Source organism: Hyla sarda, chromosome 9, assembly GCF_029499605.1.
Source record: "Hyla sarda isolate aHylSar1 chromosome 9, aHylSar1.hap1, whole genome shotgun sequence".
Lineage (NCBI taxonomy): Eukaryota > Metazoa > Chordata > Amphibia > Anura > Hylidae > Hyla > Hyla sarda.
Window position 1 is genome coordinate 149,750,722 of NC_079197.1, and position 23,191 is coordinate 149,773,912.

Consider the following 23,191-nt stretch of genomic DNA (forward strand, 5'->3'; position numbering starts at 1 on the left):
TGAGGGGGTCGTGGATGTGACGTCACAAGGGGGCGTGCCCATGATATCACAAGCCTCCGATGCAGCAGCCAGCATTGTAAACGAACACTAGGTGCTGCAGGGAGATCGCAGGGGGTCCCAGCAGTGGGCCCCCATGATCAGACATCTTATCCCCCTATCCTTTGGATGGGGGATAAGATGTCTAGGGGCAGAGTACCCTTTTAATGGTAAGGAGGACAGTACACAGTGTTCAGAACTAAGCAGGGCTCAAGTCCTGCAGGAACACATGGAAACTGAGTTCCTGCACTTTTTGCACAGCAGGAACACCGTTTCCATTAACACCGGTTTCCTTTTTTTATTTGTTGCCATGTTTTGTTTTATGACCTGTAAGGAGATTGTTGTATTATATGGAGATTGATTGTGCTTGATACATTTTGTGGACATTGTTTTAGTGTTAACTACTTTTTTCGGAACTTTTGTCTGATATTATTATTGGAGGCACAGTTTTATATTTATTACTGTGCTGGCATTACTATTCTGCTAACTCGTCTATATGCAAACAGAAATTGCCAATTATAGGGGATCCTACGGATATACCATATACCATAGAATAACAAGTGAAAAACTAGGCGTAGAAGATCCAAATTTTTTTTTTTTTTTTTACATTTTATTAAACATGAATGCATTAAAAAATCACTAAAAGATATAGTTGTATCAGATCAGTTGTAAACAGAGACTAATCTATCAAGTGCAGGGCAGGAGGTCTAAAAAACATATATATCAAATACCATGTAGGCTGTATAAAACGTACAACAAAGGGAGACATACAAAAATTACCCTGAATACTGCAAGTAACTAAGTCATTATCAGTAAAGAATTACAGCATTAAAGGTATTTACAAGTATCACCTAGTGGGAGCACAAAAAGACCTCCAGCATCACCCAACGTTTCGCTTAATCTGCTTCGTCCGGGGCATACGCCGAGTTTTTCTCTTGTTATTAACTCATCTATATGGATAATATGTGAGGGTGGCATCACTATGTACATAAGCACTAGGGTTCATAAAACAAAAACATTGTAGGAAAAGAGTGGACCCACGCCCACCCCGCGATCAGACACTTTTGATAGGGGATACCTTTCTTTAATGTTGGAGTAACCCTTAAAGACCTGCATGTTAACCACGAGTTTTAGCAAATTCTCCCCTGTGCAATTTCACAGTGTTGGAAGATTGGTGCTATGAAGAGCAAAAGAACCCAATGTACCGTATTTTTCGCCGTATAAGACGCACTTTTTCTTCCCCAAAACTTGGGGGTAAAAGTTGGTGCGTCTTATACGGCGAATACCTGCGGCCATCAACGGCCGGGACCCGCGGCTAATACAGGACATCACCGATCGCGGTGATGCCCTGTATTAACCCTTAAGACGTGGCGATCAAAGCTGACCGCCGCGTCTGAAGCCAAAATAACACTAACCCGGCTGTTCAGTCGGGCTGTTCGGGACCGCTGCGGTGAAATCGCGGCGTCCCGAACAGCTTACAGGACGCCGGGAGGGACCATACCTGCCTCCTCGGTGTCTGCTCCGTGCCGGGATCCCCTGCATGGCCGGCGCTCTCCTTCGACGTCATCACGTTGTCGCGCACGCCGTCCAGGAGCGGCGTGCGTAGCGACGTGATGACGGCGACGGAGAGTGTGGATCCCGGGGAAGAAGACGTCCGGAGCGTCAGGGAAACCCCGGGGACGCGGCGACAGCGATGGAGCGACATCCAGGGCAGCGGTGACGGGTCCGGAGCGGCGGGGACAGGTGAGTACTACCTCCTATCCGGCGTCTTCAACCTGCGGACCTCCAGATGTTGCAAAACTACAACACCCAGCATGCCCGGACAGCCGTTGGCTGTCCGGGCATGCTGGGAGTTGTAGTTTTGCAACATCTGGAGGTCCGCAGGTTGAAGATCACTGTTGGGTGCAGAATCTTTTTTTTCTAGATTTTGCACCTTTAAAATAGGGTCCGTCTTATATGCCGGTGCGTCCTATAGGGCGAAAAATACGGTAACTAGGACAAATGGATGTCGAAGCCTAAAAATGAGCCTAGCTCTCATAAAAAGTCAATTTTTCGTTCTTATCTCAGAAAATCGTGCAGCCTTTATGAATCTTGGCCAGTAGACTAATACTTGGATTCACTTAGACATTCATTATTAATCAATACTTTATTAAAAACTATATAACTCCTTAATAACAATGAAACATTAGGGCTTTGGGATTTGGCACTTCAAGAAAATTCACACAATTTCACATTATGAAAATAATTCTTAAGATCTATGGTCTGTAAGCTGAATAAGAGCAGAAATCTCCTTGTGTAAAAGCGGTCTACGCTGTGCATAGATATAATGATCACCATATCCAATACAATAGTGGCCATTTTGTTACGTTTGCAATCATTTTTGCTGAAAAATTGTCCATTGAGTAATCCAGCATGATAATACATTGGATACATTGTACTGGTGAGATGGTGAACATAAATTAATTTGGAGGTTTTTTTTGTGTCCCTGCAGGCTGGGAGAGGACTTCTACCGGGAGGCCATAGAACATTGTCGCAGTTATAACGCACGTCTGTGCGCAGAGAGAAGTATGAGGCTGCCATTCCTGGACTCCCAGACTGGTGTGGCCCAGAACAATTGTTATATCTGGATGGAAAAAACACACAGAGGACCAGGTGAGAACTGTATAAAACACTTATAAAATAACAATATGATACCTTAAAGGGGTTCTCCACCATAAGGTGATTTTAGTACATATCTGGCAGATAGTAATGGACATGCTTAGGAAGGATCTGCGCTTGTCTTGGGGCTATCTTGGGGCTAAATGGCTCCATATACCATAACCCAGTGGCTAGCTTTTTGTGAACTGGAATTTCCTGTTTGACTTTTCTTATTTTGACTACAAATCCCACAATTCCATCTTCCTCCCTCCCACACATCAGCCACCCCACCCATTGAAACATAAATGAGCTGCATCCATTCAAAGACCTGTGGTTTTCAATCAGGGTGCCTACAGCTGTTGCAGATTGATCTCTCTCCCTCTAAGCGATCGCTCCACCCATTGAAGCAGACAGGCTCCCTGTCATCAGCTGACTAGTGAGTCATTTTGTATGCTGATAAAAATAAATATTGGTTGGGAAAATCACAGAAGAATTGTGAGTAAACCGTCACACACAGGTACAGACACTATATTATGTACTACACTAACTTTACAGCCCCTGTAACATAGTCAAATAAAAAAAACAAGTCCTGGAATACCCCTTTAAAGGCTCAGTAACCAAAGCGCCAAATGCATATAAAATAGGGATCGACCGATATCGTTTTTTTAGGGCCGATACTGATAATCGGTGCAGGTTAGGGCCGATAGCCGATAACTTATACCGATATTCCGGTATAAGTTATCAGCTATTTATCCCCCCGCGACACCGCTGCAGGTCATTGATTTAAAGCGGGCGCTTTAAATCAATGAACTGCAGCGGCTTTTGCGGTGCCATAGACCGCCACCGCCGCCCGCTTCTCTCCCCCTGCCTGTCCAGGGGGCCTGAGTCCTATCATCGCGACCGCCCCCTACCGCCGCGTCGCACCCCCCACCGCACCGCCTCGGCCCCACTGCCTCCCCCATCCCCGGTTTTATAATTACCTGTTCCCGGGGCCCACTCTACATCTGGCTCCGGTGGCGTCCTCCTGAGCTGTCACTGTGCGCACTGACGGTGATGTCGCGTCACGTCACTCATCATTGCGCACAGCGTAATGCAGGACGCAGCAGGAGCCAGAAGTAGCGTGGACCCCGGGAACAGGTAATTATAAAACCGGGGATGGGGGAGGCAATGGGGCCGAGGTGGTGCGGCGGGGCGGTGGGGGCGGTGCGGGGGGCATTATCGGATTATCGGCAAGGTAATTGCAGATACCGATAATGCCCAAAATCGTGATTATCGGCCGATAATATTGGCCAAACCGATAATCGGTCGATCCCTAATATAAAAGCATATTTTTTATAAGAGAACTAGCAGAGTACCCTGCATTGTCCAGTCTTGTTAACTTAACTTTGTGGAAAAGGATGAGCAACAATAGCGCTCTCGTCCTCATTCATATCGCCCGATGCGCGGGACATGCAGTTCCGGGCGCCAGGCAGGTGAATTTTTCAGGCCCTTAGCACGGCTTCGTGCAAGCAGGGCCGGACCTGACAAGTGCTGCGGCGCTCTGCAGTCTGTATGAAGTGGGCTCCTAAATCGTGCCCACTCCGTACTCTGCAGCCCCCATCTGTAAAAACTTGCGTCCTCCGAATGCAGAGCAGGGGGAGGGGAGATGAGAAGCTGTGCAAGTCCTATCTCCCCTGCTCTGCCTTCTTTCTCCCCGTGCAGACCTGCGTCCTCTGCCTTCGCTCCACACAGCTCTAAGGCTGAGTTCCCATTACGTTTTCCCCCATATGGGAGCGCATACAGTAGGGGAGAGCTAAAAACTTGCGCTCCCATATGCCTTTCTATGCGCTCCCGTATGTCATTCATTTCAATGAGCCAACCGCAGTGAAACGTTCGGTCCGGTCGGCTCATTTTTGCCCCGTATGTGCTTTTACAACCGGACCTAAAACCGTGGTCGAGGGGGCGCAAGTTTCCAGGCAGCATGCGGCGCTTATCAGTCTGCATACAAGAAACTCAGTTCACTTATTCTCCAATAATAGCTTATACTGCAGTATATAAGCAAAATAGTTCAAGTGCTTCTTTAACACCCCAAACTTCTCCTGTGTCATATGTAGGCTTGTCACCGGGACAGATCTATACGTATCCTGCTCGTTGCTGGAGGAAGAAACGGCGGCTGGACATATTGGAGGACCCTCGTCTGAGGCCCTGTGAGTTTAAGCTTGGTAAGAAGTTAGTTTGGGGGGCCCAGGTGTTATCATGTTCTGCCATCGTGGGACCTGCAACACATTGGCCATCAGGTATGAGGAGAAAGGTTGAGGCAAATGCTGTAAGTAATCAAGTAACCCAAACCATGCCCATATCATAGTACAGCTACATAAATGGGTGGGTAAGATGCCCTAAAAATGCCCTTCACTATTAGACTCGTGGTAATAGAGGACAGTACATAAAGATTTAGTTACATGGAAGGAACATAAAGAATGGCATGGCACACCGCGAGACAGTAATAAGAGTGGAAGGGGGCCAGGAAGGATTTATTATGAAGTCTACCAGATGTTTGCCATGAGAATGACCGTGCAAAAGATAAAGGAGTTAGTGGTCCGTAGACAATTCTTAGAACGTGCATTGGAGGTTGGATAGGGGTATTGCATGCTGAAATGCCGAAAATCTGAGGATATAGAGCAAGAGGGTGCAAGCTGGTGGTTTGATATGGAGGACATATGGAGGAGGCTCGGCAAAGAGAGTGTGAAATGGAGGTTACAATTAGTAGGGAGCTTCTAAGATAGCGTGAGGTTAGTCAGTAAGAATGCACCAGTCTATGGAGGTCAATAAGGGGGAGCTTTAAAGCTTTAAAAAAAACTTTTTTATATATATCAACTGGCTCCAGAAAGTTAAACAGATTTGTAAATTACTTCTATTAAAATATCTTAATCGTTTCAGTACTTATGAGCTTCTGAAGTTAAGGTTGTTCTTTTCTGTCTAAATCCTCTCTAAACGCCCAGTTTAGAAGAGGTTTGCTATGGGGATTTGCTTCTAAACTGGGCGTTTCCCCGAGACAGGTGTCATCGGAGAGGATTTAGACAGAAAAGAACAACCTTAACTTCAGAAGCTCATAAGTACTGAAAGGATTAAGATTTTTTTAATAGAAGTAATTTACAAATCTGTTTAACTTTCCAGAGCTAGTTGATATATATATATATAATATATATATATATATATATATATATATATATATAAAAAAGTTTTGGCCTGGAATACCCCCTTTAAGCTTGTAGGTTGGTCATTGTCCGCACGAGCCTGGAAACAAGTTAGTGAAGTTGCATGCTTGGAGGGTGGTCAGGACGGTGCTATCTGGGAAGCAGCCAACTTTAGAGTCAGTCGGAGGATATACAATTAAGACTGAGATGGTTTGTTAGCCGTGTGTTTTGGGTCCAGCTGTTGTCTAGAAGGAATAATAGGCACTGAAGAATGTACGGATTACATTTCATGCAGTTTTAGGGAAGTCTCACATTTCTTGTCTCATTCGTCTATTACTATGCACTTATATCTTTACTGCTATTTTTAAATAAAATATATAGTGAAAATGAATGGTACTTTATTAAACGTGCATAGTTAAAGGGGTATTCCAGGCAAAAACTTTTTTTTATATATATATATATATATATATATATATATATATATCAACTGGCTCCGGAAAGTTAAACAGATTTGTAAATTACTTCTATTAAAAAATCTTAATCCTTCCAATAGTTATTAGCTTCTAAAGTTTTCTGTCTAACTGCTCAATGATGATGTCACGTCCCGGGAGCTGTGCATGATGGGAAAATATCCCCATAGGAGCTGCACAGCTCCCGGGACGTGAGTCATCAGAAAGCAGTTAGACGGAAAACAGCAACTCAACTTCAGAAGCTAATAACTATTGGAAGGATTAAGATTTTTTTTAATAGAAGTAATTTACAAATCTGTTTAACTTTCCAGAGCCAGTTGATATATAACAAAAAGTTTTTGCCTGGAATACCCCTTTAAAAACATTTAAAATAGGACAGCAACAAACAAAGAAACACTGACTGCTGCATACACATGGTATTTGGATCCTCAGGGGAAGGAAGCCTTCACGGCGAAACGGCGTTGGGGTCTGACGTGCTACATTGGGTATGTGTTGTGCGACTCACACTGGGGTAAATTTTTTTGTATGCTTCCGAGCGGACCTGGGGTGAGTTCTTTAGGCTAACCCCCCCCCCCCCCCCCCCCCCCTCACCTCTGGTCTTCCTATTGCCCTGTGTGTAGGTGGAACAGTTACCCATTTTGTTCTCCTGTTATCTTCATGTCACCTGGGATATGTCCAATATATTTTTTGTATTTGCCTGGTATTGAAGTGTCCATACTGTTCACATCTATTGCACGCTGCACTTCAGTAGCCTTATAGATAGCAACAGTCACTTTAATACAGCGGTCCCTCAACATACGATGGTAATCCGTTCCAAATTAACCATCGTTTGTTGAAACCATTGTATGTTGAGGGATCCGTACAATGTAAAGTATAGGACAGTGGTCTACAACCTGCGGACCTCCAGATGTTGCAAAACTTCAACACCCAGCATGCTGGGTGTTGTAGTTTTGCAACATCTGGAGGTCCACAGGTTGAAGACCACTGTTAGTGTAAGTTGTAATCACCTGTCCCCGCCGCTCCGGACCGTCACCGCTCGTCACCGCTGCCCTGGATGTCGCCGTCCATCGCTGTCGCCGCGTCCCCGGGGTGTCCCCGACGCTCCGGCAAGGCCTCTGCTTCCCCGTCATCCTCGCTCTCCGTCGCCGCCATCACCTTGTTACACACGCCGCTCCTATTGGATGACAGGACGGCGCGCGCAGCGACGTGATGACGACGATGGAGAGCGCCGACGATGCAGGGGATCCCGAAGAGGACGTGCCGGAGCCCCGAGGACAGGTAAGTGATCGTCAGCGGACCACACGGGGCACCGTAAATGGCTATCCGGTGGGAGCTGAAGCAGTCTGCGCTGCCGGATAGCCGTTTATGCGATGGCCCCGACATACAAAAGCATCGTATGTTGATGCTGCCTTCACCATGTGATGGCCTCTGAGAGTGATCGTATGCTGAAATGATTGTATGTCGGGGCCATCGTAGGTCGGGGGGTCACTGTATATGTATCTCCCTTCTATCCATGTACCATGTGTATGCAGCAGTCAGTGTTTGGTTGTTGCTGTCCTATTTTAAATGTTTTTAACTATGCACGTTTAATAAAGTACCATTAATTTCCACTATATATTTTATTTGTCGTGGTGTGTTTTTGGATATAATCAGTTGTTAGTGACACATCAGCGGGTCATTCAGCATTTCATAGTGCCCCTGTTTTTTGGATTACATTGCTATTTTTAAATGCATATCTAGTTTAGAAAATGCAGTCTTATACATTTTGAAGTTAATAGAGGGCAGTTTTCCTTCCAGAATGGCTACAAAAAGTGTTTCCCTCACTTTTAAAAAAGATAGCACATTGAATCCAGTGTGAGCTGTGTAATGCTTCATTTGTCCTGTGGGGGCACCATAGGGCGAATGAACATTTGATTGCACATTGAATCCAGTGTGAGCTGTGTAATGCTTCATTTGTCCTGTGGGGGCACCATAGGGCGAATGAACATTTGATAGCACATTGATTCCAGTGTGAGCTGTGTAATGCTTCACTTGTCCTGTGGGGGCACCATAGGGCGAATGAACATTTGATAGCACATTGATTCCAGTGTGAGCTGTGTAATGCTTCATTTGTCCTGTGGGGGCACCATAGGGTGAATGAACATTTGATAGCACATTGAATCCAGTGAGAGCTGTGTAATGCTTCACTTGCCCTGTGGGGGCACCTCAGCGAGAATGAACATTTCCTCGTAATATTTCTTTAATATAACATTACTTATTTTAATGTCTTCAACCACTTGCCTTTGCTTCCTATGTATGAGCCTTAAAGGGGTACTCCGGTGGAAAAAAAAAAATTCAAATCAACTGGTGCCAGAGAGTTAAAAAGCTTTGTAAATTACTTCTATTAAAAATCTTAATCCTTCCAGTACTTATCAACTGCTGTATGCTCCAGAGAAAGTTGTGTTGTTCTTTTCTGTCTGACCACAGTGCTCTCTGCTGACACCTCTGTCCATGTCAGGAATTGTCCAGAGCAGGACAGGTTTGCTATGGGGATTTGCGCCTACCTTGGAGAGTTCCTGAAACGGACAGAGGTGTCAGCAGAGAGCACTGTGCTCAGACAGAAAAGAACAACTCAACTTCCCCTGGAGCATACAGCAGCTGATAAGTACTGGAAGGGTTAAGATTTTTTTTTATAGAAGTAATTTACAAATCTGTATAATTTTCTGGAGCCAGTTGATAGGAATTTTTTTTTTCCCACCGGAGTACCCCTTTTAATACTAGTATAGTGCCTTGCAGGTCTCTCTGAGTGCAAATCCTTTTAACACCAAGGCCATTTTTTGAGGTGATCATGTTTTTGGGGGTTCAGATTTTTCGTAACTGACTTCCTCCTCAATTTTAATGTTATTTTTTTTTTTTTAAACTCTTTTATCCAAGTCTTATTTTTACAACCTGCTGCAAGTTTGAATCATTTTGTGAGTATCTATAGGTTGCTAGACTTTATGAATATGTTATATATTTATATGTGTTATATATATTTTTTTATGTTATATATATGTATATATATATATATATATATATATATATATATATGTATGGTGTCATCATGTTCTGCAGCGCTGTACACAGGATTGAAGCTTTCACATCAGCCATAGTTTAGCTTATACTTAAAGGGGTTATTCAGGAAAAAAACTTTTTTTTATATATCAACTGGCTCCAGAAAGTTAAACAGATTTGTAAATTACTTCTATAAAAAAATCTTAATCCTTTCAGTACTCATGAGCTTCTGAAGTTAAGGTTGTTCTTTTCTGTCTAAGTGCTCTCTGATGACACGTGTCTCGGGAACCGCCCAGTTTAGAAGAGGTTTGCTATGGGGATTTGCTTCTAAACTGGGCGGTTCCCGAGACACGTGTCATCAGAGAGCACTTAGACAGAAAAGAACAACTTTGACTTCAGAAGCTCATAAGTACTGAAAGGATTAAGATTTTTTAATAGAAGTAATTAACAAATCTGCTGAACTTTCTGGAGTCAGTTGATGCACAAAAAAAAGATTTTTCCTGGATAACCCCTTTAATTTCCTTCTCTTAACATACACCAGTGTTTTCCAGCCAAGGGGCCTCCAGCTGTTGCAAAACTACAATGGGAAGGAAAATACGCATCAGCGAATACGCAGCAAAATTCAGCACGTGTTACCCTACCCTTATTAGGCATTCTATGTAGCATATTACAAGATTTGATTAAGTGGTGAATTACTAGAACAGTGTTTCCCAACCAGGGTGCCTCCAGCTTTTGCGCAATTATAACTCTCAGAATACCCGGACAGCACTACAGTACAGTCTTTGCAGAGTTTATTTTCGAGTGGTAAGTCTTAGGCTATGTTTGCACAGAAAATTCTGCAAAATTTACTGCACATTGTGTTGAATGGGGATTCCGCTGTCCCATTCACATGGCAGAATTTCCGCTGTGAAAATTCTGCAGCAGAAATTTTTTTATTACGGTTTCTCCAAAAACGTTGAACCTGTCAATAGATTTCTCAGAATTCTGCGCAGAGCCCCATTGAATATGTGTGCTTAGGGCACAGAAATTCAGCATAACAGCCACACACATTCTGCACAAATTCCGCAAAACTTAAAAAAATCTGCAGAATGGAATTTGAGCAGAATCACAGAAATTCCGCCGTGTGAACATAGCCTAAGGTTATGTTCACGCAACAGAATTTCTGTGCAGAATCCAGTGGAAAAATTCAGTTCGAAATTATGTTACATAAAGTTAACATTGTGGTGAATGGAATTTCTGCTGTCCCACTCACATTCCGGTTTATCCGCTGCGGAAATTCTGCATTCCGGATCCCGCATAAAGAATAAACAATTCTGCAATTGAAGTCAATGGGACTCTAAATTCCGTCTAGAATCTTTGTGTTGAGTACAAGATTCTGCATAAATTCCGCACGGAATCCACAAAACTGCAACAACATCAAGAACGGATTCTGAGTGGAAGCACAGGAATTCAGCTGTGTGAACATAGCCTTATGGTCTATGTCCGCAAGCGGAATTCCACCTCAAGTGAAAGTCCGATACACTTCTATGGGATTCCGCACTCCCATTCACACCTCTGAATTTCCGTCATTCGGTCGTGTGAATAAAACCCTTAGGCTGGGTTTACACTGCGGAATATCTGGGAAGAATTTCTGCCGGAGATCAAGCCGGTTGGCACTAGGACCGTGTGGACTGCATTGCCGTCCCCATAGACGGCAATGCATTTCTGGGTGGATGTTTTGGGAGATCTGCTCAGAAATGCATATGACATTTATGGGGACGGCAATGCAGTCCGCGTGGTCCTAGTGCCGCCGGCTCGATCTCTGGCAGAAATTCTGCCCAGAGATTCCACAGCGTGAATCCAGCCTTAGGGTTGACATGAGGGTAAACAGAGTTCTTCTGCTAGAATATCACTAGAAATTTCCTGCAGGGTATTACCAGAGTGACTATTAGACATCCCACCCAGACAATGTCTTTGGTGTATTTCCTTTGTGTATTACTACAAATACTCACTATTTCTGACAATGCTGTCATTACTCTTTACATATACCGTATATACTCGAGTATAAGCCGTCCCGAATATAAGCTGAGGCCCCTAATTTTACCCCAAAAACCCAGGAAAGAGTTTTTGACTAGACTATAAGCCTAGGGTGGGAAATACATCATCCCCCATGTCATCATCTCCCCCTGTCATAATCCAGACCCCCGTCATTAACACCCCCATCATGATCACCCTCATCATCACCCCCGTCATCATCAACCTCATCATCACCGCATGTCAATCCCTTCTCAGTGGTCTTCAACCTGCGGACCTCCAGATGTTGCAAATCTACAACTCCCAGCATGCCCAGACAGCCATCGGCTGTCCGGGCATGCTGGAAGTTGTAGTTTTGAAACATCTGGAGGTCCGCAGGTTGAAGACCACTGCGGCCTTTGTCATCATCCAGACCCCCCTTTTGTTTTCTACTCCCCTCCTCTCGGTGGGAAGGCAGGGTGAGCTGGTCCGGGCTGTCCATCTTCACCGGGAGGCCCTCTTCTCCGCTCCGGGCCGGCCCCGGACTAGTGACGTTGCCTTGACGACGATGTGCAGGGACGTCCGTGCGCAGCAGGCGTCCATGACGTCCCTGCGCATGAACGTCCCTGCGCGGTGTCGTCAATGCAGCGTCAATAGTTCGGGGTTCAGCTCACCCTTCCTTCCCACCGAGGGGAGGTGAGTAGAAAACAAAAGGGGGTCTGGATGATGACAAAGGCCGCAGTGGTCTTCAACCTGCAGACCTCCAGATGTTTCAAAACTACAACTCCCAGCATGCCCGGACAGCCGATGGCTTTCCGGGCATGCTGGGAGTTGTAGTAGGTTGAAGACCACTGACAAGCGGAGATGGAAAGGCAGAAACGTTTTTTTTGTTCACTCGAGTATAAGCCGAGGGGGGGCGTTTTCAGTGCTGAAAAACTTGGCTTATACTCGAGTATATACGGTATATCCTATTATATTCTATGAAAAATGTCATTATTGTTAATTTAAATGAAGCTATCATTTTCATCATCTCATTTTTGTTGTAACTAATCCATATATTGCCCCGGTCTTGCTGATTCGAGTGTAGTTTGTAATACTTCAGTCTGACAGTTTAATCAGGTAAGAGCATACGGCAGTGGTCCTCAACCTGCGGACCTCCAGATGTTGCAAAACTACAATTCCCAGCATGCCCGGACGGCTGTCCGGGAATGCTGGGAGTTGTAGTTTTGCAACATCTGGAGGTCCGCAGGTTGAAGACCTCTGGCATTGGGTGTAATAGAGCCCCCTCAGGAAATAAGACCCCGTATCTCTGATAATAAACCCACCATGCAGTCCTCTCCGCGTTACCATCTCTGCTCTTGCCTTCTCAGACATTACTTTGCTTAATTTATTTCCTCACTCCCCCTTGCCCCCCTTACTCACAGACCCCCCCCCCCCACGCTTTCTTTCCAGTCTCAATCTCCTTCCAGTCGCTCTGTTGCTTATTATCCATTTCTTTTCTTCTATTCCCATCTCATTTTTTCTTTACTGCTTTCTTTATATTCCATCTCTTTTTTTCTTCCCTTCCTCACTCTTCCTCTCCCCCCCCAACTCCCTTTCTTTTCCTCCCTTCCCCCTTTTTTTTTTCCTCTCACATTTTTCTTCCGTTTTTTTTTTTTTTTTTTTTTAATTCAGCTATTCGGTAAATGAAAAAAGCAGTTGCCATGGAAACTATCAAACCACATGACCAGACGTATTAATGCCCTTTTTTTTTTTTGTATACTTGTCTGGAAAGAAAATGCAATTTCACTTCTGATATATATATAAAAAAAAAAGGAGTCCTACTGATCAGAATATAAAAACCATATATAAAATGAAATTAAAAAAAATGCAGATATATATAGTTTTTTTTCGTCACAAAAATTATTTACATTTAAAATATATTTGTTATATTTTTTGGATTCAGTGTAAAAACTAGGAGCCTAGGCTGTTAGAGATGGAAAAATCACAGATTAAAATCTGGGCCCGGCTACGGTCTGTGAGCCTCATGACTAGGCCAGTGTCAATGCTAATATTTAATGATTGGCCAAAGTGTGTGCCGGCAGATGGATGTTAGATTATACATTAATTTACAAGACCTGTTTATAAGTCTAAAAGATCTGGTACTGGGTCCAGTTTGGAGTAACTCATTCATAAGGTTCCAATATCAGGTCAGGCATGTTACCTTGTCAGGTAATATGCCTGATGAAGGGACCTAGGAGGTCTTAAAAACTTGCTTATCTCCCATTTTTCTAAGGATAACACGATACCAGCTGTTATCTAATATCAGGCCAAACAAAGAATAAGAACAATATGGAATGATCTCCAGCTCCAAAATCCAAAATTTTATTACCACATCATTAAAAGTAAAAAAGATAAGGACAAAAAAAAAAAAAAAACACAAGAAAACTATGACTTGTTTTGAACCACATGGTTCTTAGTCATGGCATCTGACTAATTAGGGTATTTGACAATGGACCATATCATTATGAACCAAGATCATGCATGTCTTGCAACACTTGATTCCCTATGTTTTATACTTCATCAGTAGTCCACCTAGAAATTATTGCAAACCATTGTAAAAATTGTGAGCAAACTTGCTTAATCTTCACCTTTTGAGGTGCATTTTACCAGACCATACCAACAGGTATAGATCAATAGACGGGATGATTGGTTGAAGGTATGGTCATTAAAACTCTAAGCTACAGCCAGTACAGTGATCACTCAACTTACAATGGCCTCAACATACAATAGTTTCAACATACAATGATCTTTTCTGGACCAATGTAACCTGAAACCAGACACAACATGCAATGCTACGGACAGTCCAGATCTGTGAAACATGTCAATGGCTGGAAGTACCGACCAATCAGAATGGGCATTTTACTGGTAAAACCCCTGTATTACTGAAGCGTATGCACTGACTGGCTGTCTGGTAGCGCCCCCTACAGTACAGGGAGATATTACATGTTCTGTACTACTCTTTACCTATGCTACATTTAGCTGCTCCTTTGGACACCTGGTGAGGGCGGCTTCATGTTACTTTTTTAGGACATTGTGTTTGTACTGTACAGGACCCCGAAGAAGCTCCTGTCCTCTACATAGACAGTGATTTACATGTTCCAGCAGATCTATCTTACTTTAATATGTAAGGACTTGCTTTATCTCTATTAGTTATCTACTTATTTTTCTTTAAACCTCACTTTTTCCTATTTTTTGGATGACATTTTGGTGGCTTCAGAACCAATTACCAGTTTTCCATAGAGTTATGGTCTCAACATACAATGGTTTCAACATACAATGGTCGTCCTGGAACCAATTAATATTGTAACTTGAGGGACCTCTGTAATAATATTATGTAGGAAGGAAATTCACTTCTACATCAGGATTGCTAACCTAAATTTTTTTTTCTGGAAATTACCAAAAAATCATGGACGGAGAAAATGTTATATGGCCAAATTGGAAAACCATAATGAACAGAAGAGATTCTAATTATTTTTTGTCTATAGCTCATCATACTAATAACATGACTTTGATAATGAAAGTCAAAATGACCTACTCGAATACCACCAAACATGAAAAAACAAAACAAAAAAAAAACAATGGACTTATAATTTTTTTCACAGACTCTAAGAAAGAGTTTCCTGTCGTACATAAGATCCACAACATTACAACGGCTAAAAAAACTAATTGGAATGGATTGTATTTCCATATAAGAATTACCATAAACTTGGCTAATTTTTTTTTCATCCAATTCAAATTTCAATGATTGATGCATCAGTTTCCAATTTGATGGAAATGAAAAAAGGTTAACACATTGAATTTGTGGAAGTTAAAGGGGAGGTCCACTTGCTTTTGGAATTCAGGAAATTAAGGTGAGACGTGTGTGTGTTCCTGATGCCCCTATTAACCGACGGTAAGGTAAAGGAAGTTCCTTGCACTGTGCTTGCAAGCATCACATTTGCAAGACATGTCCCCATCCTCCAGGCACTAGCTTATTAGGGGAAAAAATATACAGGTGAAACTCGAAAAATTTGAATATCGTGCAAAAGTCCATTGTATTTAATTAATGGAAAGGAAGCATGAAGTGCTCCAAAATCTCCTGGTAGAGGGATACGTTGACCCTGGACTTATTGAAGCACAGTGACCAACACCAGCAGATGACATGGCTTTGGGGTTTTCATGAGCAGTAAGCCATAATCATCACAATTATGACAAATCATGGCTTGAACTTTCTTGCTTTGCATGTAATGAGTCTCTCATATATTAGTTTCACCTTTTAAAGGGGTATTCCAGGAAAAAACATTTTTTTATATATCAACTGGCTCCAGAAAGTTAAACAGATTTGTAAATTACTTATTATCTTAATCCTTTCAGAACTTATGAGCTTCTGAAGTTAAGGTTGTTCTTTTCTGTCTAAGTGCTCTCTGATGACACCTGTCTCGGGAAACGCCCAGTTTAGAACAGGTTTGCTATGGGAATTATCAGAGAGGATTTAGACAGAAAAGAAAAAAACTTAACTTCAGAAGCTCATAAGTACTGAAAGGATTAAGATTTTTTAATAGAAGCAATTTACAAATCTGTTTAACTTTCTGGAGCCAGTTGATATATAAAAAAAATTTTTTTCCTGGATAACCCCTTTAAAGGGGTTCTCCGGTGCTTAAACATCTTATCTCCTTTCCAAAGGATAGGGGATAAGATGCCTGATCGCGGGAGTCCCGCCGCTGGCAGTCACACGCCACCCGCCCTGTAGTCGCCGGTAATCAGTCCCGAAGCGAACACGCTTCGGGGGACTGATTATAAACAGGGTGCCGCGTGCATGATCCCGGGGGTCCCCAGCAGCGGGACTGCCGCGATCAGGCATCTTATCCCCTATCCTTTGGATAGGGGATAAGATGTTTAAGCAACGGAGAACCCCTTTAAGTTGCATTACTAAAATAAATGGACTTTGCACAGTATTCTAATTTTTCGAGTTTCACCTGTACTTGGCTGATACTGGTAAGCAATGTGCAGCAAGTCATTCATCAGCTGATTGGGTCCTTTTGACAGGTAAAAAAGAATCATCTCCCCTTGTAACAGGCGATTGGCTGCTTACGGTCGATTACAGCAACGACTACCGAGCCGTGTAATAGGCTCTTTTTACAATGTGGCCTGGGCAATCTATTACAGGCTTATAAATTAGGCTATGTTCACATGATGAAAATACTGTGATTCCGCTTAAATTCTGTTCTGAAAAGCTTGCTGCAGAATTTTTTTTTGCAGTTTTCCGGAATTTGGGCGGAATTTCTGTGCGCTCAACACAAAGATTCTGGCCTGAATGCAAAGCCCCATTGACTTCGAAGGAATTCCGCCGCAGAATTCCATGAAATTTAAGGACATTTTTTTTTTGCAGAATCCAAAATGTGAAAATTCTGACGTGTGAATATTACAGCGGAATCCCCATTTAACACAATGGCCTTGATCTACTAAGAGTGAAGTTTAGTTTTCTTTGTGGTTTTTTTTTTCCCCGACAGATATTTTTCCACGGTATTTACAAATTTTTTTGCTACATTTAGCACTTTTCCCTTTTTGCTTTTTTTTTTTACAACTGTTCTAAACTGTCTGCTTTTCCACCTTATTTTCTGTGGGAACATTAGTAAATATGTTGGGATTTTTCAAAACTGTTGGGACACGCCCTTTTTTAATTTTTATTTAAATTTTTTTTTTTTTTAGTGACCACGCACCTTTTCATGGCAGACATGCCCTTTTCTCAGGTTTTTGGATGAAAATGAAGTGATGGTTGGGTTTGAAGGGTTTTTGGTCACAGATTTAGGCACATGTAACGCTTGCCGAATTTCTGGCGCAAAACCCAAGAAAAAAACGTTGTGAAATCTTTAGTAAATATCCCCCAATGTGCAGTAAATTTTGCAGAATTTCCGAGCAGAATTTTTCCAGCAGAATACAGCTCGGAAATTCCGCAGCGTGAACATAGTCTTATATATCTGCTCAGCTCTTCTGCTCTATAACGTGCTGCCCGTAGATGAGATAGAATTTTAAAGATGATGGGTTACTCTAAAGCAGTTTCTTCAGCTGTCCGGCCATGCTGGGAGTTGTAGTTGTGCAACAGCTGGATGCACACTGTTTGGAAAACACTGCGTTAAAGGGATATTCCGCTGCTCAGAGTTTGGAACAAACTGTTCCCAATGCTGGAGACGGTGTCGGGAGCTTGTGATGTCATAGCCCCACCCCCTCAATGCAAGTCTATGGGAGGGGGCGGGACACGCCCCCTCCCATAGACTTGCATTGAGGGGGCGGGGCATGGTATCATGAGGGGGTGGGTTGTGACGTCATGAGGGGGCGGGGCTATGACGTCACGAGCTCTCGGCGCCGCCTCCAGCGTCCATAACAGTTTGTTCCAAACGCTGAGCAGCGGAGTACCCCTTTAAAGACTTTGTGGAGAGTTCTTGATTTTTTATTTTATTTTATTTGTATGTCACTATTGTCAGCATATAACTGACTGGGAATCAAAGGCTTTTTATTTTTACAAATACTAAAGCCGGGATAGTGCAAGGAAACATGTCTCAAGGTCAGGCCAAAAACACAGAATAACATCACTTGATTAAACTGAAGAAAGTGAAGAGGTTTTTTACCAACTCCTTCTGCTGTATGGGGGTCAGCTGCTGTCATGAAAAACTGCAGATCCCATGCAAACCTCGAAAGGAGCCCCTGCTCTCCCTCCCCTCTGCACTGATTACTCGCCGCCTACACGCTGATTGGCTTTTTATGGCTAATTGCAGTGAGAAGTGTCTTTTTATGGCATTAACTCTGCTAATGATAGCTAATGGCTCTCCAAGATTACTGTGCCTAATATGAAGGGCAGGAGACAGTCCTGGATTGTACCGAAAGGTATACATCCACAGTCCCCATTTCCCTTTCTCATGTCCCCTTTTATGGACGTCAATTTATGACGTCTAATTAATGTAATCAATTTATTTAAACTAAAAGAAAGTAACCATAATGTAATTAATTATGGAAACTGATTTTCCAAAAATGTTACATTTTTGGGGGTCACGTTCACTTTTTGAACTCCATTATTTGTGTTTTGTACTGTATTCAGATGGCAGTAAGTGAGTTAGTCGAGGTAGCTTGATTTTCAATAGGCCTTGTAAGGCCCCCTTTACATATATCAGTCGTCCGGCAGCTTCTCCCCTCCTGGGCGCACCAGAGGGAAACTGATTGCAGAACTGATCCCATTCATTTCAATGGGACAATTCAGAATAATTTCACGGGTGATGGACGGGGGAATGCATCTTGCTGCATTCCCCTGTCCGGCATACACAATAACTTATGCCAGATCCTATGCATGTGATGCACTTCGTCAGTTGTGGTGAGTTTCGGCTAAGCCAGTGTAACATGCTGCGCTCCGGCCGCTGACTCCGGCCGCGAGCGCAGCATCCCCGTGTCCCCTACTCCCATCGGGGCCGGTGATTCGCATCCCGGCTCGTCCATTACCGCGCTCCGCTCCTGCTGCTTCCTCTCAACCTCGGTGTGCACGTCCCCGTCCCTTAGGGCGCGCAAGCAGCGGTGCTTTGAAATTTAAAGGGCCAGTGCGCCCATAATTAGTAATGCACCTGAACAGCACATTATAAATTGTTGCACCTCCCACACCCCCCTGCCAGATCTTCAGTGATCATTGCCTAAGAGAAAGCGTTCCCATAGCCTGTTTTTGCCATACCAGTGTTCCAGACCTTCCTGCTACGTTTACTGACTCCGAACCTTTGCCGCCTGCCTTGACCTTCTGCTACGTTGACTACGCCTATGCCTCATCCTCTGGTACCTAGCCTTGCCCAGTTACCTGTGTGGTCGAGCCGTGTCGGGGGTAGCGACATGGGTGTCGCCTGCCGCAGCAAATCCATCCTGCTTTGCAGCGGGCTCTGGTGAAGACCAGCGGCACCTTAGACTCCGCTCCCCGATACGGTCCGAGTCATCAGCCACACAGGTAGAGGATCCATATCCAGTTTGTGACAGCCCGTATTCAGGTGCGTGACAGCCAGATGCCGTACATATGTAAATCAAGCCTTAGCGATGTTGAGTTCTTATGATCAGAATGTCGATCAATAATCCACTAAAAGATTTTTCAGAATGTTGCAAAATTTACCTGTGAAAACTGATCTTTACCTTTTTTTCATAAGAAAATAATGAATCAGTCTCCCAATGGGAAGTATACAAGTCATGCAGAGAATTGGAACATTATGTTGACGTTTCCTAGAGGGAGTGTGTCAGCAGATTTATGCTGCCTAAACCATGGGCAGCATCAGTTCCCTACTGGCTCATTCATCATTGCCAACTAAATTTTACTTTAAAATGCTGCTGAATTTCATAGAAAACTGTAGCTTTGCACCGAGCTGTTGTATCAGGGAAGTGTCCAGAGGGAGGTGTCCTTGGCTTTCCCCAAACCCAGCCCAGCTTTATTGACAGGTCTCTCCTGGCTTTGTGTATAAAGAGAAACCAGTCAATCAAGCTGTCAGGCAGGATGGAGGAAAGCCAGAGAGACTGCCTCCCGGACACTTCCTAAAGTGTACATGTCATTTGCAAACTTTTTAAATAATGTAGATAATAACATTCTACGTACAGTCATGGCCGTAAATGTTGGCACCCCTGAAATTTTTCAAGAAAATGAAGTATTTCTCACAGAAAAGGATTGCAGTAACACATGTTTTGCTATACACATGTTTATTCCCTTTGTGTGTATTGAAACTAAACCAAAAAGGGAGGAAAAAAAGCAAATTGGACATAATGTCACCAAACTCCAAAAATGGGCTGGACAAAATTATTGGCACCCTTTCAAAGTTGTGGAAAAATAAGATTGTTTCAAGTATGTGATGCTCCTTAAAACTCACCTGGGGAAAGTAACAGGTGTGGGCAATATACAAATCACACCTGAAAGCAGATAAAAAGGAGAGAAGTACACTTAGTCTTTGCATTGTGTGTCTGTGTGTGCCACACTAAGCATGGACAACAGAAAGAGGAGAAGAGAACTGTCTGAGGACTTGAGAACCAAAATTTTGGAAAATATCAACAATCTCAAGGTTACAAGTCCATCTCCAGAGATCTAGATTTGCCTTTGTCCACAGTGCGCAACATTATCAAGAAGTTTACAACCCATGGCACTGTAGCTAATCTCCCTGGGTGTGGACGTAAGAGAAAAATTGATCAAAGGTGTCAACGCAGGATAGTTTGGATGGTGGATAAGCAGCCCCAAACAAGTTCCAAAGATATTTAGGCTGTCCTGCAGGCTCAGGGAGCATCAGTGTCAGCGCGAACTGTCCATCGACATTTAAATGAAATGAAACGCTATGGCAGGAGACCCAGGAGGACCCCACTGCTGACACAGAGACATAAAAAAGCAAGACTAAATTTTGCCAAAATGAACTTGAGTAATCCAAAATCCTTCTGGGAAAACGTCTTTTGGACAAATAAGACCAAGATAGAGCTTTTTGGTAAAGCTCATCATTCTACTGTTTACCGGAAACAGAATGAGGCCTACAAAGAAAAGAACACAGTACCTACAGTGAAATATGGTGGAGGGTCAGTGATGTTTTGGGGCTGTTTCGCTGCCTCTGGCACTGGGTGCCTTGAATGTGTACAAGGCATCATGAAATCTGAGGATTACCAATGGATTTTGGGTCGACTGTACAGCCCAGTGTCAGAAAGCTGGGTTTGCATCCGAGATCTTGGGTCTTCCAGCAGGACAATGACCCCAAACATACATCAAAAAGCCCCCAGAAATGGATGGCAACAAAGCGCTGGAGAGTTCTGAAGTGGCCCGCAATGGGTCCAGATCTAAATCCCATTAAACACCAGTGGAGAGATCTTAAAATTGCTGTTGGGAAAAGGCGCCTTCCAATAAGAGAGACCTGGAGCAGTTTGTAAAAGAAGAGTGATCCAACATTCCGGCTGAGAGGTGTAAGAAGATTATTGATGGTTATAGGAAGCCACTGATTTCAGTTATTTTTTTCCAAAGGGTGTGCAACCAAATATTAAATTAGGGTGCCAATAATTTTGTCCAGTCCATTTTTGGAGTTTGGTGGGACATTATGTCCAATTTGCTTTTTTTCCTCCCTTTTTTGGTTTAGTTCAAATACACACAAAGGGAATAAACATCTGTATAGCAAAACATGTGTTACTGCAATCCTTTTCTGTGAGAAATACTTCATTTTCTTGAAAAATTTCAATGGTGCCAACATTTACGGCCATGACTGTATATTTGTAATAAACATTGCTTAAAAAATGTTTATATTTTTGGTTAAAAAAATGCTGTCTTATTCCTGTAGCTATAGCGTGTGTGTTTTGACTGGGACAAAATACAAGTGTGGGTGGGACAAGCAGGGATCTGTGCAGGCTCCTGGCTTGTCAATCATCCTGCTGTGTGAGCCGGGAGCGTGTAACAGAGCCTTAGTGCACAGAGCCCTGCTTGTCCTCAGTGTAAAGAGCCCTGCTTGTCCTCAGTGTACAGAGCCCTGCTTGTCCTTAGTGTACAGAGCCCTGCTTGTCCTCAGTGTACAGAGCACTGCTTGTCCTTAGTGCACAGAGCCCTGCTTGTCCTAACTGCACAGAGCTGTTTGTCCTCAGTGCACAGAGCTCTGCTTGTCCTCAGTGCACAGAGCTCTGCTTGTCCTCACTGCACAGAGCCCTGCTTGTCCTCACTGCACAGAGTTCTGCTTGTCCTCAGTACACAGAGCCCTGCTTGTCCTCAGTGCACAGAGCTCTGCTTGTCCTCAGTACACAGAGCCCTGCTTGTCCTCAGTGCACAGAGCCCTGCTTGTCCTCAGTACACAGAACCCTGCTTGTCCTCACTGCACAGATCTCTTCTTGTCCTCAGTGTACAGAGTCCCTCTTTTCCTCAGTGCACAGAGCCCATTATTGTCCTCACTGCACAGAGCCCTTCTTGTCCTCAGTGCACACAGCCCTTCTTGTCCTTAGTGCACACAGCCCTTCTTGTCCTCAGTGTACAGAGCCCTGCTTGTCCTCAGTGCACAGAGCACTGCTTGTCCTCAGTGCACAGAGTTCTGCTTTTCCTCAGTGCACAGAGTTCTGCTTGTCCTCAGTACACAGAGCCCTGCTTGTCCTCAATACACAGAGCCCTGCTTGTCCTCAGTGTACAGAGCCCTGCTTGTCCTCAGTACACAGCGCCCTGCTTGTCCTCAGTGTTCAGAGCCCTGCTTGTCCTTAGTGTACAGAGCCCTGCTTGTCCTCACTGTACAGAGCCCTGCTTGTCCTAACTGCACAGAGCTCTGTTTGTCCTCAGTGCACAGAGCTCTGCTTGTCCTCACTGCACAGAGCTCTGCTTGTCCTCACTGCACAGAGCCCTGCTTGTCCTCAGTGCACAGAGTTCTGATTGTCCTCAGTACACAGAGCCCTGCTTGTCCTCAGTGCACAGAGCTCTGCTTGTCCTCAGTACACAGAGCCCTGCTTGTCCTCAGTGCACAGAGCTCTGCTTGTCCTCAGTACACAGAACCCTGCTTGTCCTCACTGCACAGAGCCCTGCTTGTCCGCACTGCACAGAGCTCTGCTTGTCCCAGTGCACAGAGCCCTGCTTCTCCTCGGTGTACAGAGCCCTGCATGTCCTCGGTGTACAGATCTCTTCTTGTCCTCAGTATACAGAGCCCGGCTTGTCCTCAGTGTACAGAGCCCGGCTTGTCCTCAGTGTACAGAGCCCGGCTTGTCCTCAGTGTACAGAGCCCGGCTTGTCCTCAGTGTACAGAGCCCGGCTTGTCCTCACTGTACAGAGCCCGGCTTGTCCTCACTGTACAGAGCCCGGCTTGTCCTCAGTGTACAGAGCCTCCTTGTCCT

General features: G+C 44.0%; 1 protein-coding gene across 5 annotated transcripts in view; it reads left to right on the forward strand.

The window, feature by feature from the left end:
- The window catches only part of DPF1 (double PHD fingers 1), a 117,794-nt gene that overhangs the window by 45,018 nt on the left and 49,585 nt on the right, over positions 1 to 23,191 (forward strand). For 4 of the 5 annotated variants that reach the window (XM_056537626.1, XM_056537622.1, XM_056537625.1 and 1 more), the window contains exons 2-3: positions 2,528 to 2,688; positions 4,767 to 4,874. In XM_056537626.1, coding sequence (XP_056393601.1) covers positions 2,528 to 2,688; positions 4,767 to 4,874 — 269 coding nt within the window. The remainder of the gene's footprint in view (positions 1 to 2,527; positions 2,689 to 4,766; positions 4,875 to 23,191) is intronic. The other variant, XM_056537624.1, reaches the window with a different exon arrangement.